Source organism: Dermatophagoides farinae, chromosome 7, assembly GCF_024713945.1.
Source record: "Dermatophagoides farinae isolate YC_2012a chromosome 7, ASM2471394v1, whole genome shotgun sequence".
Classification (NCBI taxonomy): domain Eukaryota; kingdom Metazoa; phylum Arthropoda; class Arachnida; order Sarcoptiformes; family Pyroglyphidae; genus Dermatophagoides; species Dermatophagoides farinae.
In genome coordinates, this window is record NC_134683.1 from 712,190 (window position 1) to 731,074 (window position 18,885).

Consider the following 18,885-nt stretch of genomic DNA (forward strand, 5'->3'; position numbering starts at 1 on the left):
TTTGGTTCCATCATTATTATCATCATCATCATCATCATCATCGTTTGAATTTTTTTTTTTGGCAACAACAGATGTGAAAGGTCGATTACTGTTACTGTTGTTGTTGTTGATGATGATGGAGATGATAACGAACATTTTTTTTGCCTAAATTAACCGAATTTTAAAATTAAAATCGATAAAAAAATGAATTAATGATCAAATGAGATGTTTGTTGTTTGTATTTTTTTTTTATTAATTTTTTTTCAAAATAAAACAAAACAAACTGAAAAATGATTCAATCTCAAACACAATGATAATGAAGAAAGGGTGGTGGTGGTGGTGGTGGTTGTTAAATGGGTCATTCAAATTCATTAAGTCAGTAAGTGAAAAAAAACGATAAAATGTGCCATCCACATATACAATAAAAATTGATCAGGTTAGATTATGATTATCAATATGCACGACAAAATGGTTTAGCACGTGCATTAAAATCACGAAATCGTAATGACATTGAACTTGATGGACGTGATGATATTGGTGAAAGTGTTAATGGTGAAAATACCGGACCAGGTATTTGTAATCGTGAATAACATGAATGTTGATGCTGTTGCATCGTCGGTATCGGTGATGATTGTGTTGACCATTGTTGTTGTTGTTGTTGCCATGTTGATGTCCAATATTGTTGTGGTGATGATCGTTGTTGTTGTTGTTGTGGTTGTTGAATACCACCACCAAAGCCATACAATGATTGTTGTTTAACATTACGAAATAATTTATCACGTGCAGCATCAATTACAGCATCGGCAACATTATTATTGTCGACAATCCATTGTTCAGATTTTTGTTGACGTTTTGTAAACAATGCTTTACCACGTGTTGGATTCACTGAATTGGAAAAAGACAAAATAAATAAAAAACAAAACAAAACAAAAAAGAAAATAAAATAAAAAATAAAACTATCGATTTTTTCTAGGTGTTTTTATTGAAAGTGAATTTGAATGTGTCAACACGAACACGACAACAACAACAACAACAACAACAACTCACTTGTATTTGCTGCTACTGATAGCAAAGTGAAAATGAAAAACAAAAATTTTTTTTTTTGGTCAGTGAATAACCGTGAAAACAATTCAAATGAAACGAAACGAAACGAAACGAATGAATCTAATGAACCGTACTACTGCTTTACAGATTGAAAAACAAATCTTTTTCGTGTAAATCTTCACTTCTTCGTTGTTAACACTTTAATGACTGGTAAAAAAAAAAATTATTGTCATTATGTATGACGACGCATTTTTCCACAAATATTCTGATTTTTTTTTATTTATAAATCGCAGAATATTCTGTCATTCGTCATTTGATTTATGTATTTGTGTATTGAGAAAAATGACAAGAATTTCGTCTGTGTTTTTACACAATGGTGGTTGATTGGACAATTCAACAAGGTCATCATCGATGTCATGTCGATTTTTTTTTTCATTTCTTGTCAAGATTTATTCTATAAATATCAACCAGAATAATAATAAAAAAAATGAACGGGTTATTATTTACGTCAATTGTCAAATGACAACTTTTCCTTCTAATAACGTTTGTTTTTTGTGTTGATGAACAAGAATTGATAATTAAAATGAAAAAAAAAAACAAATAGCAAAGAAAATAATAATCATTTCTCACCAAAAAAAAAAACATTCAATTTAATGATGATGATGATGATAATGGTGATAATCATCAAGGATAAAGTGGCGACAGCAGCAGCAGCAGCAACAACAACAACAATTTGGCCTTGTGTGTGGATTTATTTGTTGTTCACTAAACCATCTAATACATCAAGATAGAAATAAACTTTGACTTTCTCAACACTCATCTTCACAACGGAAATGGCCTCACACACACACACACACACACACACACAGGTCCATTCCCAAAAAAAAATTAAATGACCCTTTAAATACATTTGTGTGATTAAAATAAAGAGTTCTGGACAGTGAAAGAAAAGAAAAAAAATTCATGATAATAACAGAAATCAAAACAACAACAACAACAACAAAACGGATGGATAAATCGGAAACATGTACAAATGAGAAAAAAAATCAAATTTTCAAAAAGTCAAAAAAATGTTAAGAAAAAACTTTTGATAAAAGACAACAACTCAATTATTAGCCCATCATTCAATAGGCTAAAAATGAACAAAGTAACTAACACGGGCAACAGCAACAGCAGGGGCCTCAATCAAAAGACCAAAAAAAATGATGATGATGATGATGATGTTCGTTTTAAAAAAGAGGAAATGAACATCAACAAATAGTAAAGAACAGGAAAAAATAACATTGATGTCCATTTTCTTTGTCTTTGACAATTTTTTTTTCACCAGTAGTTCATCATTGTCACCTACACACACACACACATATAAACACAAAATGACATAGTGACAGAAAACCGGATATTTTTGTTGTTGTTGTTATTGTCGCCATATGAGGTATATTATTGTCAACCTGTATGTGTCTTGTATTCGACAATTGATAATTATTCAAAAAAAAAAAAAAATAACAACAGATGATAAAAAAAAGAAGAGGGGCAAAAAGCCGAAAAAAGGTCAAAGGTTGATAGACACTAGACATAGACTAACCACAGTTTATTTTATTTTTTTTTGGTACCAAGGACTAGATAGAAAGTTGGATAGATAGGTAGATACAGACAGACAATACAACAAACAAAGATATCAACGGTATGATAACCAAGAGAAGAGAAACAAAAGGAAGTGTCATAATAATAATAAACATACAGGCCACAGGTAACCAAAAAAAAAGAAATTAATCAAATCCAAAAAAAAAAAAAAATAGAACGAAAATGAAAATAAATGAATGAAAAAGACACACTCAAACATCACAAATGGAAATTATGGGACATATACAGTGCTACTAGTGTTTGTTTCAACCTTATGAATGAAATGTTGTATCATTTTTGTTGTTGTTGTAAATCTTTCTTTTCTACAACAACCATCAATCCATCGAAATGACCTTTGGCCTTATTTTTTTTTGGTAGTAAATAATAATAATAATCATATTGATGTAATATCATCATCATCATCATCATCATCATCCTAGAACACAACAATGATGATGAAAAAAAGAAATGAGACCATGGAAAGTAAGAGAAAGAAAGAAAAAGGTCAGGTAACAAACACAAATATAATTGCCAAGGTCGTAATTTATATTCGATTTTTTTTTCTTTCACGTGTCTATTCGATTCATTCATTCATTCATTCATTCAATCGATAATCAAAAGAAAAAAAAATGATTATAGATTTTCAATATATATAAAAAAAAAATCTGCCTGTAATCATCATCAACAAGTTAACACCCTGTTGTGTATGTGTGTGTGTGTGTGAAGATTTTCGATAATTGAAATTTTCAGAAATGAAAAAAAAATATCTAATCATCGATTGTATCGGTGTGAGAATCTGTGCAAAAAAAAAATCGATAATAGATTTTTGTCAATGATGAGAAAAAGAGTTTTTCAAATTTTTTTTTCTGTTTCATTGAATCTTTAGGTCAGTGAAACAAATAGTAAAAAAAAAATGGCGACATAAACATGAAGAGTAGATAGATAGATATTTTGGCCAAAAAAAGATAACAAGTAGTTACAGTGTGTGTGTGATGAGATGTTCTCTCTCTCTCTCTCTCTATCTCACTTTGGCCATCCGAAAGGAAGTTGTTAAGTTTCAATCACAGAAAAAAATGATCAAAATTACATAGGTTGAACAACAACAACAACAACAACAAACGTCAAACGAAATGGCCAAAAAAAAAGAAAGACTCGACTTTTGATTGTCGCTTTTTTTTGACCGCTTCTGTTGTTATTGTTATTGTCATTGTTTTGCTTTGATTTGATTTTGATGACACCAGGTCATACACACAATATTGTGGTATGCCAATATTATGTATATCGAACAACGAAAAGAACAAAAAAAAAAAATTTGGCAACAAGGTTATCACCTGACCACCTAGTCTGACAAAAAAAAAGTATCATCAAGACATGTAATTCTACATGTAGTCTACTTATTTGACCGGCCGGTATATTGGTATATTCATATCATTCATTTCCGTTACGAATGTTTCAATCAAAAGTTGAACAAAAAAAAATCATCAGGTGAATGAATTGTCATCATCTGGAGAAAAAAAAAGTTTTTGTTTTTAAAATATATAAGACGCATGCATTATCTAGTCTTAATCTAATCAAAAGGAAAAAGAAGAAAAAGAAGGAGGAGGGTTTCACACACACACTTTCAAACACAGAAAAAAACACGCGTTCAAAAATACAACAAAAAAATGAATAAAGAAAAAGTTAATTAATTGTCACCATCATCATCATTCATTCATTTCATCCTGTGAATGAAAATTGTCGTAATAATAATAATCATCATGATGATGATGATAAAGAAAATGACAAAACACCCTACACAAACAAACACACAAAACCTAAAAGATTATTATCTTTTTTTTACGCCGGAAATAATCATAAAAAAAATTATATTCAACAACACCATACAGCTATATACGATTATCGGATAGAGTGTGTGTGTGTATAAGTGGATATAACCGGAAATCATAGTTAATGCAAATTATCATTCAATGATGATGATGATGATGATGGTCAAGAGGAGGATAATTTGGCCAACAAAAAACAAAAATGGAAAAAAGATTGATGGCCAGATTTTTATCATTGAAGAAAGTTAATATCAGTTGTTGTTGTTGTTGTTGTTGTTGTTTTAAATGATTAACATTTAAAACATTTTTTTTTCATTCGGTATAGAAAATAATGAAAAAATCCGATTGAAAATATAAAAAAAAATGAAAAAAATTTTCATTACATTACCTTCAGGCGATGTCAAATCATTGACAATATTTTTACACGTGTCACGTGTTTTTGCTTCCTGTGTAATGATTATGTGCTCGTTTACGCCTTGTACGGTGTTGATGTCCTTTTTTATTATTTGTCATCAATAATTCAGTTTGTTTGTTTGTTGTTTGCCAAAGTAAATATCAAGGATTGTTGTTGTTGTTGTGAGCAGCAAAAAAAAAATTGATTATCATCAGAATTTAAATTCAAATTCAATATCAATATGTGTCATTGGCCAATTTTCATAGTAATTAAATATTTATATTTATATATAGTCGTCCAAATTCAAGGTGAAACGGGTTTTTTTGTTTCCATTTGAAGAAATAGGAAGAGAAAAACAAAAGAAAAGAAAAAACAAAAAATCATTAATCAAGATCATGGATTGGATATTTAAAAAAAAAAAAATTTCAATGTTGATTGATTGACTGATTGGTTGATTGAATGATTTTCATATTCATTTCCTGACAATTTTAAGTGATTAGAAAAAAAAACTTACATCCACATGTCTTGGATCCAATAGAAGACGTAGATTTGGTGGACCTGAAATTAATTTGAATTTTTAAAATTTCAAAAACTTTTTTTTTTAGTCAAAATCAAACCATCAGTTATTGTCCTTTCATGATAATCATGATCTTCATTTGGTTGATAATTTTGAAATGAATCTTCATTCTCTGTTATCCATTGTGTTGATTTTTCTACACGTTTTTCAAACATTTTTCGACCTTTGAAAACATAAAAAAAAAATTCAAAATAGAAAAAAAAAGAAACGCATCAAAAAAAAAGAATCTTATCTCATCATCATCATTATCATTTGTTGCGGTTATTAAGAAACAAAAAGCGTGTTTTTTTTTGTTATGTAAAATTTTGGTCATAAAATTAACAAAAATAAAAAAAAATCACCATTGTTGACCGTTACATAATAATGATAACGACCTTTATCCAACACTAGCAACAAAGGTCATTATAATCATCAAACGAAAAAATCGATTGATGACAACAACAGATGCTAAACGCAAGAGTAATCCTGAAAAAAAGTGAGAGAGAGAGCTGTTGATCTGATGATGATGATGATGATTCAGTCATTCGGCTTATCCAGAAAACCCCCCCCCCTCAAAAAAAAATGGCTCGAGGGTCATACATGTGTGATGGCACGTACGGTTGAATGCTTCGTCGATTCGCTTTCTTTTTTTTCTTTCACGTTCATGTGCGTTAGTGTGTGTGATGGCACGTGCCATCAATGAAGTGAAAAAAAACCGATCGACAGCTTTTGAAAGTAAAATTTGGAATGAATTTAAAAAAAGCCGTTGTGAAATGAAAAAAAACCGAAACCGAAAAAAGGTGCGTCATCATCATCATCATCATCATCATCGGCAACAGCAAATCTCAACACACAAAAAGATTAAGTTAAGGCAATGGGATCCAGTAAGCAGGCAGGTGTGATGACACGCGAATTTTTTTTTGTTTACTAATAAAAATTAACTGAAATTTGTACATTTTCGCAAATAAAAAAAACGAAATAAACGGCCAAAACAGGTACACCCACCACAACCACCATCAGTGATAATCAACCACTGATGATGCGGCCGTTGTAATGACAAATTCACAAACCGTTTGATTTTCACCGAAAAAAAAAATTCGTTAGCGATGAAAGAATCCCGAAATTCTTACCTTTATTTTTACTATTATCACATTTATCCGATACTAATTGTTTGGCAATTTCACGACATAATTTTACCTATATAAAATAAATTGAAAATTATTTCAAAATTAATCAAAAAAATAACAAAAAAAAAAACAAATTATTCATCAAAAAAGCAATTGAACCTGAACTTGTGAACCTTTTCAACGATAACAACAACAAACAAACAAACGAAATACATTATATTATCATTATTGTGGTCACCTGTTTCATTCATTCATTCAAAAAAAAAATGTTCAAGAATTTTTTTTTTGCGCCCCTCCTTTTTCCACCCACATCATCAATTGTATTGTTATTATACAATAATAACAACAAATCGAATTGAATCCATATTGTTCCACCACCACCACCACATTATTTACAAATGTATTGTTATTATATAACATCACAAATATACCCTAAACAAAACAAAACAAAACAAAAAAACCAGACTAGTAAAAAAAAAGTCAATATGAATGTGTAATGGGAATCGAATCGAATGAAATTGTGAAATGGAGACAATAGAAGAAATTTGGACAACAACAGCAAAAATCTACCTTGAAAAATACAATATGTGTGTGTTTTTTGTGTGTGTGAATGTACGATGATGATGATGACGATAATAAAAGCAAAGCCGAACAACAAGATCAGGTTGAATTTAAAAAAAAAATTCCAAAAAAAAGAATAACAATTCAAAATAAAATAAAATAAAAAAAAATTACACAACATCCGAAATGATGATGATCACCATCATCATCATAGAATGAGAACTACCGACGGCGAAAGAAAAAAAAACGAACCAGAAAAACCAGGCAATGTGTGGAATTACGAATTCGGAAAAACAAAACAAAAAATCAAAACATAGCAAAAGAAAAAAAAAGTAGAAGAAGGAATCGCGCTTCAATTGTCACAATGGCCATCAATGCATGACGCCAATCATTATTATCATTATCATATAGTGGATGATCATCATCAACATGGTATACTGTTGTGTGATGGGAGCATCAAACAAACGAGATCATCATCATCATCATGGACTATTCTTTCAAACCAGTAAAAAAAAAATTTATTTCATTTATAATACGATTCGGATCCATCGAACCATATCCATCCATTTTGGACAAGGCAGTGAACCTGATTATCATCATCATCATCATGGTGACATCAACCTGCTGCTGTAAGGTTGATTATTATTATATATATGGCTAATGGATAAGAGTATATGGGCAAATGTGAAAAAATTCTGTCAACCTGGCTGTGTACCTGTACACAATCAACCAACCATATCATCCAAATTTTATCTATTAAAAAAAATGGGATGTAATACACAATATTGAAGCTCAATATATTCAGACATCATCCATACTTTTATCTATAGATATGAATTTTAGGATTTTCATCATTTGACATACACATGATCTTGAATAATCATCATGATGATGATGGGTTATGTCCACACACAAATTATTTTTCAGAATAGAGTTGGTTTTTTTTTATTTCCGGTTATTATAAAAAAATTGTCATCAACCAACAACAGACATACATACACACACACACACATATACTTCCTATTCTAATTTTTTTTTCTGATGATGACGAAATTTTGAAATTTTTTTTTCTCGTCAAAACATTTGATCATCTGTTACAGAACCACAACAATTAAATGCTGTGGTTTTTTTTTCTCCCAATCATTTCTAATCGAATAACAAAGCAAAAAAAAATGAAAATAAGAATACAACTTGATTGTCATTTATTTGCTTGGTTGGTTGATGAATATTTTTTTTGGGTGTGTATATTGGTTGTGGAACAGGTGAACGAATAGAAAAAAAATGAAGAATGAACAAAACAGAGCAAAACAATGAAAACAAATTGAATTTCTATCAGCACCCAAAATTACAACGAAAAAAAAAAACAAGATGACATTGACATATACACAGCCAGTGTGTGTGTGAATTTAATAATTGTCAATTCAATAATGTAACAACAACAACAACAACGAAAAAAAAATTGAAAAATTGAAAAAAACAAACTGAATACAAAAGAATGAAAGAAAAATTCAATTCAAATTGAATTTCAACACATAAACACACACACACACACAAAAAACGAAACATTTTCTAACAGAGAAAAAAGAATGACACACCAAATTTTTTTTGTTGTAAAAATTTTCAACCAAAAAAAAAAAAAAAAACAACAACAATATTCCAACGCCCAGTCATCAATTTTTTTTTTCGTTATTCAAAAGGCAAATGAAATCTTTGAATTTAAATGATTTGATGGAATCTTCAAAGATCCATATATGATGACAATGAAAAACAACAACTTGTCATTTAAATTTAATGAACCAAAAAATAAAAATTAAAAAAAAAATCTGAACAAAGCCCTAAAAAAGTCTTTAAGAATTGAATTAATTGTTATTATCATCGGCATTTAAAAAAAAGAAAATCTTGATCTAGATCAAATGCACCAACATTGAAAAATTTGTGGAGAGGTGAAACATGAACTAGAAAACAACAAAAGGCCATTTTCAACAACAACGACAGAAAAAAGTTCAAGATTCTTGCTTACATTAGCATGAATTCAAAATTCTACATTTACAGCTTAATTATAAAAAAAACATCAAGAATGATTCTTGTAGAATAACACATCACTTCATGATGTTTTGGAATCAAAAGAGATGTAAAGAGTTGAATTCATAAAAAATTCGACAACCCAGACAGACAGTTGTTGTTGATGGTGGTGGTGACACAACCACAAATGCCAAAAAAAAACACACACACTAGAATCATATGATGATGTCTGTGTTTCTTATTCACACACACACAAGAATAATTTGAAAAGATACACAGATTGGCCATCATCCAATACTCTAAATGTGTGCATTATGTGTGTGTGTGTGTGTGTGTATTGAAAAAAATCGAAAGTTTTTTTTGTTCTTTCCTATTCCTTTGTCTATCAATAATGATGGTGAAAGAATATATAAAAAAAGACAATCGAATCTAGAAAGAAATGGTTATGCAAACCAATTCGAAACAATCAAACTTTCAATGATTTTTCTAATCAAAATAAAAGAAAAAAATCGAACAATAACCGAGTCGACTCGATTACGTTCCGGTAGAATGATTTGATCGAAATTTTCTTGTTTCTCTTGATGATCATCATCACACATCATTCGTTTGTTTTGAAAAAATTTTCACATCAAAAAAAAAATCGTGAAAAAAAATCAAATTAAACTGACCTGTTCTTCCAATGTTGGATGCTGTTCAGGATCATAAAATGATGATGATGTAAACAATGGTCTACTTGGTGATTTTTGTAACATATGACCATTAATGGTATCGGTTGTAGATTGTTCAGCAACTGGTTCTGAAAGACTACGTTGTAATGGTGGTTTATCAGCTGTCATTGGTGATAATGATTTGGATTCAAATTGTAATTTTGAAGGAATATTATTCATAGATTCAGATGATTTTTGTTTTTGTGATTCAATTTCAACTTTTGTGGCGTCTTCAAATGATGATTCTTTTGATTTGGATTTTAAATCAGATTTATCCACATCAGCATTGCAACCATCATCGCCACAATGCGATTTATCATCATCATCATCATCACCAGCAATTTGTTTCCCATTCATGATAGCTTGTGATACATTGCTATTACCAATTTCATCTTTTATATTCAATGTTTTTTCATCATCAGGATCATTGGTTGGTGTAACCGTTGCTGTTGTCGCTGTAGCCGGTGTTAATGTATCATCTTCTCCACCCATTATTGTTGATGAATAATAATTTTGATCATATAACCACCAATGATGATGCGGATTACAAGTGATTGAATTTTGTATGGGTAAAAAATATGACGATTGATTAAGAAATCGTTGATGATATTGATTATTTGCATTCACAACGAATATGTCAGATTTATTTCTTTGATTTGTTGTCGTCGTCGTCGTTGTAGTTGTCGTGGATGAAATTTTATTTCGCGTTTTCGGTATAAATATTGTTGAATATAATGGCTTTTGTAATGAAAAAATTTCGGATAATTGTCGATTGAATTGCCTGGTTAATGGCGGTTTTTCTTCTTGCTGCTGTTGTTCAATTTCAACTCTATGAGATGATGATGGTGGTGGTGGCGGCGGTGGAATCCAAGTTCGTGTTGTAGTTATTTTACGTCCAAATTTTATCCGTACACGTGGTGGTGGTAAATAATGATATATAATCGTTTTATTAGATATAGAAGCATTAGTGTTTGATGGCTGTAAAAAATAACGAAAAACAGAAACCAAAAAAAAAACAAGAATCAATAAGACTAAAAATAAATAAGAAAAAAAACCAGAATCTTTACTACCTAATCGATCATATGAACCTCATCATCATCATCATCATTGAATTGATTACACAAACACACAAACAAGACAGCATCATTGAGAATCAAAAAAAAAAATTAGATCAAATTCTAAATGATTATTCTGGTGAAAAAAAAGAATGCTGTCTTCAAGTAATGATGAAAAGAGAATAATAATAAAAAAATAAAGAATTGGCACCTTGTAATATAATGGAATTGTATATCAATCAGGAAATAAATGTAATGTAATGATAATAAAGAACAAAAGAATCTGTAATGATAAACAATAACAATATAAGAGGCAAACAGAGAAAAAAAAGAAAATTCTGTTGTTTGCTAATCAACAATATGCACACAGAATATGCACAGCTGTTATTATACACTATTCTCTAAGCATAAAGCTTTATTATTCCACACACACACATTTGATTACTTTAGTAAGAATCTATGCACACACATACATTTGTTTTTTTTTTGAACATGCTGATGATGAGATGGAAAAAAATTCTATTTTCAAATCGACAATCGAAAAGCAAAAAAAAAAAATTCTTTTCATTTCAATATTCTGTAGTTGTGTTTACCATCAACCCATGATCATCAGTTGACGATTGCCAAGAACGAAAAAAAATTCATACGAATGAATGGAAAAAAATAACTACAATCATTGTATATATGTATTTTGAATGCCAAAAATAAACAGAAACAAAAAAACAGCAAAATCGACAATCGACAGAATTTTTGTTTTTTTTTTCATCAAATCTCAAAACAAGAATAGATAAATTTCATCTCTGACTTTCAATTCAAAACACACACATTACACACACATACAGAATATCAGGATGATGAACTAGATCATTTTCTCTGTGAATGTGCCCGAGATAGCAACAACAACAACAACAACAACAATCGATTATCTTTTTTCTTGAAAACCTTGAATTTCAGTACACACACACATACAGACACAGAGAGATTTTCAGGATAAAAATTTTTTCCGTTTTTTTTTGTTTCTCTAGAAAATCCGTATCTATTTTTGAATCATCAGCGGTCATTAACAACCATGATGATGATGATGATGATGATAACATTGATTTCTAGAGAGAAATGTAAATTATGGTTCATTGACATAATACAAAAAAGACAAACAAACAAACAAAAAAAAAAACATTATCCATGAAAGTGAAAATTTGCATTCGTAAATAAAATTAAAATTGGATTGGATTGGATTGGATTGGATTGTCCACACACACACACACACAAATACAATCAAAATCATTGTTTGGCTTGTTTTTTTCTGGTGACAAGACATTTGCATTAGAAATAACACGTGTGTGTGTATGTTCTGTATTTGAAACATATTTTTTTGTGGCCCAAATAGAATGTTCTAACCAGATGGATTTAATTTACAACACACAAAAAAATTCAATGCAATCAATTCCAATTCGATGCATCTTAAGGCAGGTGTACAATTTTTTTTTTTTTGGTTATTTGGAAATTTTTCTGGAAAAAAAAACAAAAAAAAATAACTCGATATTTACCGGAAAAATTTTTTTCATTGAAAATTCATGGAAAAAATAATGATTCCATAACGAATCAATTTTTTGAAAATCATCATCATCATCATCATTCAGAAAAATAAAATTCACACGCGTTCTAATGCCAATATCATACATACACACACACAAACAAGACAAGCATATCAAATTCATTGACACACCACACACACATACACTCAATAAAATAATGCACGCAAAAACGGGCGCGTCAAATTGCAAAACAATTAAGTTGTTCCATTCTGATGGAATATGGCACACACACACACACACACATACACAAACACTAACTAAATCGATAGAGAAATCATTCACTTTTCATACAATGTGCAAGTGTGTGTGATCGTTTCTAGAAATAATAATAATAATACAATTTAAAAGTGAAGCTCAGCAACAACAACAACAACAACAAAAAAATTGGCAAATTGAGATTGGATTCAAAACGAATAAAAACTATGAGATGAGATGAGATACCAGGGCTATTCTGGATTCTCGATGATCGTAGTCATCGTTAGCCATGACATCATTCACATGAGACAATCTAATTTTCATTCAAAATCCAATTGGATGTAATGCACACAGACACACACTGAGAGAGAGAGAGAAATAAACATTAGCAACATGAATCACATCATCATCATTAGCCATGAAAATTCGATTATTTACCGACCAGACCTATGGTTAGATTCTATGTTTCAGTATTATTATTTTGTAACAAAAAAAAAAATTGAATGTTGTTTGCGATAATAATGTGATTATTGCATGGATTTGATGTGATGTTTTTTTTCTGTTACAATTTTTTTTTTCACCGACCAACAAACACACACACACCAGAATCTCTGGAAAATTAATTGATTGATGTATATATTGGGATTGAAAAAAAGGTGGTTGCATTTTTTTTTTTTTTTGATCATCCAATTCAATTATCGTCAATCATCTAAAACAGCGAAAATAAAATCTAAAATCTAATCCAGAATGGAAAATAGAAAACAATCTGTTTCGATTGCCAACGATGGTTTTGAATATTTTAACACAATAATCGAAAATTTCGAGAATTAGATTCTACTCTATCTACTCTATTTTTTTTTTTCGTGGTTAACAATCATTTTTCATTCATTCATTAATCGTATGCAATTTGTCAAAAAAAAAAAAACAATGATGATGATGATGATGATCACGATTATCATGATGATGATGATGATTAAACACGCGTTATCATATTCACACACGCCCCTTATATTTATAAATATCGATGTGCATGCAAACTTACTTGATGTGTTTGAATACATTTAGGTTTCGGTGGAATCGTTGGTTTTTGAATCGTGATCTTTTGATTCGATGCAACTGATGTTGCTGGTGGTGGTGGTGGTGGTGGTATTGGTGACAATATTCGTACAGCTTTTTGTTTATCCGGTGCTTTTTTATTCAATACCAATGGCGGTGGATTTAACTGGAATTCGATGTCATCATAACCTTTAGTGGATGATGATGTTTTTTGCCCACACAATAGATTAGCGATAAAATCATGCCAAAATTTCAATTCTTTCATCGGTGCCAATTCGGCTATAAATTCATTTACATTATCACTATCGATTTTCATTTTTATGTTCCACTTTTGTTTCTGTTTTGTTTGACACAGAATTACCGGCAAACCAAATAAGCAGCTGTAATCAGACCATACAGATATACATACTGTTGTTGATGATGATAAAAGATTATTGTAATCACACACACACACACATATGTTACATATAGTTGGAAATATGAAACTTACGAGTAAAAAAATTTACAGGAATCGAATCAAATTACATCAATAAAATAATAATGAAATGATGATGATAAGATCAAGAATTTTTTTTTTTGCTTTTTGTTGATGAAATTTGATTCGTCCAAAAATGATGATGATCCAAATGTTCGTGATGCCGTATCATATTTGTGACCGGATTTTTTTTTTGAAAAACAAAACAAAAAATTAGAAACATCAATCAAAACAAAGAAAAAATTTACCTCATTAATAATTGTGGACATTCAGTTGTGATGGACGAATCGTATCGTTCGTTTCAGTATTCGAATTCGATTGTTACCGATTTTCAGTAAAAAAAACAATCATCATCATCATCATCATCAATAATGATCGAAACGATTGTCGATTACCACGATGATGATCAATCGATCAGAGTTTGATGCAAAAGAATTTTCAAATCATCATCATGATCATGAGAAACCGAAATTCAATCTGACATCGGTGTTTGGTTTTTTTTCGAACTATGAATATATATTGTTATTAAAAACCATCATCATCGTCATCATCTATTTTTACTGCTTATTTCAATCATCATCATCAACGTCATTTCGATGAATTGTTTATATTATCAATTTGTGATTCAACTCACAATCAAAAAAAAAAAAAAATTTATTTCTGGTGAATCATTATGAAATTAGGCCACATGATTTTTGGCCGGTGTGCTTGCCCCCCCCCCACACACACAAACTAAGAAAAATCCATCCAAATCCTTTTTCAGGCAATAGTTTATACACACGGCCAACATAAACAAATCAAACAAAATCAAAAAATCGAAAAAAAACTGACTCAGATTGTTGTTAATTAATATGTAAGTTTTATTTTTACATTTTAAATCATTCAGCCACAAATTATTATTATTATTACCAGATGTGTATGTGGATTATTGAAAAAATTTTTTTTTTTAATTCATGCTCTTGTATTTTTTTCAAATGAAGGAAAAAAAAAGAAATCACAAATATTAAAAAAAAAATAAATGAAATGAAAAATGAATCAAATGTCAATGGAAATGATGATTTATCCAAAGATTTAATCTGCTGAAGTCGTCTTATCACTGCTGCTGCTGGTGGTGGTGGTGGTGGTGGTCATCATAATTTGATCCTGTAATTCTTCACGTTGTTTTAATAATTCTGCATAACGTGCCTGTAGCGTCATCTCTCGTTGTTCTTGTCGTTTAACATCCTGTTTTAATTGTCCAATACGTTTTTCAATAGCACAATCTTCACGTACTTTCAATGCATTGAATGAATATAATTCTAAATGTGATTGTTCAATATGTTGCCAACATTCACGAAATTGTTTGGCCATCTCATGTGAACGTTGTTGATAACCACCTAATAGTATGGATAATTTTTTCTCAATTTTACCAGCTTTTTTTGCTTCACGTGTCATATGTTGACGATTCTGTTCTAAACGTGATTCAATCGATTCAATACGTTCACGTTTCGATACCATTGATGCTTTTGTATAACGATTCTGTGCTGGTAAATATAATAATTGTGAATAACATTCATCCCAAACTTTGGCCGAATCAATGGCCGATAAATCATCATGTTTCATTCCATCTTTTAATGTGGACATTTCTTCTTGTAACATTTGTTTTGCTTGTGATAGATATTCATCTTCAATTGGTTCGATTGGATTTCGTTCCAAATACATGGCCAATTGTGTTTCATAATTTTTTGAATCAGATTTAACCGTTTTTGATTTGATCGCTGAAAATAAAGCCTGTTCATCTGTTGGATTCATCAAAGCATCAAAATGAAGAATTTTCACCATTTCCTGTCGGATAAGATCATCAGCCTGTGATAATGGATTTGTCGATGATTGTTGTTGCTGTTGTTGCTGCTGCAATATGGATAACCATGCACGAACATCACATGGTCGTGGTAGATTACGTCGAACAGCTTGTGTCCATTTCTGTTCATTATTTATACGATCTTGTTCACGTTTACGACTTGCAGCATCCACTTCACTTTGATCAACAATCATTTTATCATCATTACCATCTTGATCATTCATTTTTTCATCATCATCATCATTTGGTTGATCAATCTGATCATTATTATTCATAACAATTTCATATTCATTTTTTGGTTGTGGTAATTGAGAGAATGCTTTTCGAAGATTTTCTTTCACAGTTTTTGTATATTGTTTTGGATCTTGTTGTGCTTCCATTGCTAATGCTTCTTCTGGATTGATCGATAATTTATCTCTTACAGGTGTTGAAAGTGGTGTGAAACCATCTTGAATATGACCACCACTGGTACCAGGTGTAGGTACCGGAACCATAGCTTTATTATTAGTAGCATCCGATCCATCGGTTATTATGGAACGCGTAGATCGATATGGTGTTGAAATCATTGTATTTGGTGTCATACCACCACCAGTGGATAAACCAGATACAGTTAGACCAGCTGGTGTACGGGCACCCGGTGTTTGTCCACCGGCAACTTCGATTAATGGTACATTTTGACCACCTAACAAAGGGGTATCAACATTTTGTAATGCAAGCAAATTTTTCGTTTCAGCCATTATATTATCACGACTTAATGCAGCTGTTTTCGGTGTACGAATTGAATTCACTGCTGATGATGTGATCGTATAATCAGCCAATAATGTTTCCGATGCAACATTACCAGTTTCTTCGGCAACATCTTTAGCCATTTCACTGGCACGTCCTAATTTAACTACTTGTTCGATTTCTTGGTCCGATATAGCTGGTTCTGGTAAAACTAATTTACTACGTGGTCGTTGAAATTCATTCTGTACATTATTCAATGATGTTGGTACACCGTTTTCTTTTTTCTTTTTCAATTTTTCTTTATCTTTTTTACGTTCACGTTCTTCACGAACCGATGGTAATTCACCTTCCAATTGTTGTTGTCGTAAACGTTTGAAATCTAAACCAGCTGGTTCATATGAATCATCGGATGTGTCATGAAAACCGGCCGGCACAGATTTTTCGAATGGAATTTCCGTATTATAATCAATATGACGACGATGTTTCCAATTTCGTATCTGCAGATTGATACCGGCCATACGTAATTCACGTCTTTTCTGTAATTGTGCTAAACGTCTTGCTTCTTCCAGTTGTTTTTCTCTGGCTTTACGTTTAGCTTTTTTACCCTGGGTATTAGCCAAACGTGCACGAGCTTCCGATAACATTTCCAATTCATCTTCATCCATATCTTTTGGATCAGGACGAGCCGGTTTTGTTTCTGGATTTGGATCAATTTCACCTGGTTTCAATTTCCTTGGATCATCCAAACTGGTGACAGTACTTTTATCTTTATTCTGTACCTGATCCAATAGCTGTTCATAATGTTCAAGACATTGTGATGCTGTACGGCCAACAATCGATGCAATTGTACGCCATTGTGTTGGCATTAATCGTACTAAATTGATCAATTTTTCTTCCTCTTCTCTGGACCATTCGGTTTTTTTAATACTAGGATCTAGCCATTCATACCAACGTGCTTTACATTGTTTGGCTGATTTTCGATGCAATAATGATGCTATTCGTGACCATTGATTTTTACCATATTTCATCACAGCTGCTTTGAGAATTTCATCTTCGGTATTACGCCAAACACCACCTTTGATTAGAATTCGGCCCATAATGATGATGTTGATTTGTTTTTGCGTTTATTCAAGAACAAAACTGTCAAATTAATTTTTCGTTGACAAACATACACGATATATCGGCTTCAAAAAATTCAACATTAAAAACAGACGTACATATAAACACATTTTTGAGTTGTGACAAAAAAACAATGGACGAATAGAATCGATATAATCGATATTCAAAAATGATACTTATTCTATACACTAGATGGCATAACTAAACAAAAAAAATTTCAAAATTTTGACAAAAAATCACGCGCTCAATTCGTGTTGTCAAACAAAAAAATTTTCCAAGGTAAACACAACACATACATTAGTGAAAAAATGTTTTTTCAAAAAAAAAAAAAAAAATCACAAAAGAACATGACCCTCTCCAGAGAGAAAGAGAGAGAAAAAGGCCAAATGTAATGGGGCAGAATTATTCGGCATAAAATAACAAACAAACAAACAAGCAACCAGACGAGAAAAAAAAATAAATAAATGGCCAATCGATCACGGTTCAAGTGAATGTACAAATTGATAATCATGATGATAATAACAATGGAAAATTTCTGGAAACAAAATTAAAAAATGATTCGAATTAAAAAAATTTTTTGAATTTCCAGAAACTTTTTTTCCGATTATTAAAAATTATTATTTCTCTACGACTGAAAAGTGTTAACAAAGGCCTAAACCAATTTTTTGTTTTTATTAATTTTACCACGAACAATGATGATGATGATGATGATGACCCTTATAGATCAGACTTATATAATTTATTCATGATATAAACTTGGCGATATTTATAATGATTTCCAATGATAATGATACGGGCAAATTTCAAAATAGAAAACAGAACAAAAATATTCCGACCCCGATGTATGTACATTTTTTTTCGAAATAAAAACAAAACATTTCCTTTTTTTTCTTCATTGGAAAAAAAATGTCAATGAATTGAATTGAAATTGATTTTGATTTTGATAAAACAAAAAAAAAAATTTTTCGGTCTCAATTCAATGTTCGATGAT

The 18,885-nt window shown here is 30.7% G+C and overlaps 2 protein-coding genes across 4 annotated transcripts; both read right to left on the reverse strand.

Moving 5' to 3' along the window:
- Nucleotides 1-207: 207 nt before the first annotated feature.
- Nucleotides 208-14,662, reverse strand: LOC124496372 (uncharacterized). 3 transcript variants are annotated; one of them, XM_047059888.2, is made up of 9 exons: nucleotides 14,458-14,662; nucleotides 14,225-14,313; nucleotides 13,721-14,142; nucleotides 9,795-10,811; nucleotides 6,547-6,613; nucleotides 5,478-5,600; nucleotides 5,375-5,418; nucleotides 4,855-4,960; nucleotides 208-864 (listed from the first exon to the last, which is right to left on the reverse strand). In XM_047059888.2, exons 3-9 carry the CDS (start codon nucleotides 14,048-14,050, stop codon nucleotides 431-433), a joined length of 2,121 nt encoding a protein of 706 aa, XP_046915844.2. In that variant the 5' UTR covers nucleotides 14,051-14,142; nucleotides 14,225-14,313; nucleotides 14,458-14,662; the 3' UTR covers nucleotides 208-430. The 3 variants fall into 3 exon arrangements, with proteins under 3 accessions (XP_046915844.2, XP_046915843.2, XP_046915845.2); XM_047059887.2 differs by lacking the exon at nucleotides 14,225-14,313 and having other exon boundaries at nucleotides 13,721-14,114; nucleotides 14,458-14,501; XM_047059889.2 differs by lacking the exon at nucleotides 14,225-14,313 and having other exon boundaries at nucleotides 4,850-4,960; nucleotides 13,721-14,114; nucleotides 14,458-14,501.
- Nucleotides 14,663-15,047: 385 nt separating this feature from the next.
- Cdc5 (cell division cycle protein 21) lies at nucleotides 15,048-17,978 on the reverse strand. The gene has a single exon (XM_047059886.2). The coding sequence runs from the start codon at nucleotides 17,870-17,872 to the stop codon at nucleotides 15,281-15,283; it is 2,592 nt and encodes an 863-aa protein (XP_046915842.2). The 5' UTR covers nucleotides 17,873-17,978; the 3' UTR covers nucleotides 15,048-15,280.
- Nucleotides 17,979-18,885: the final 907 nt, after the last annotated feature.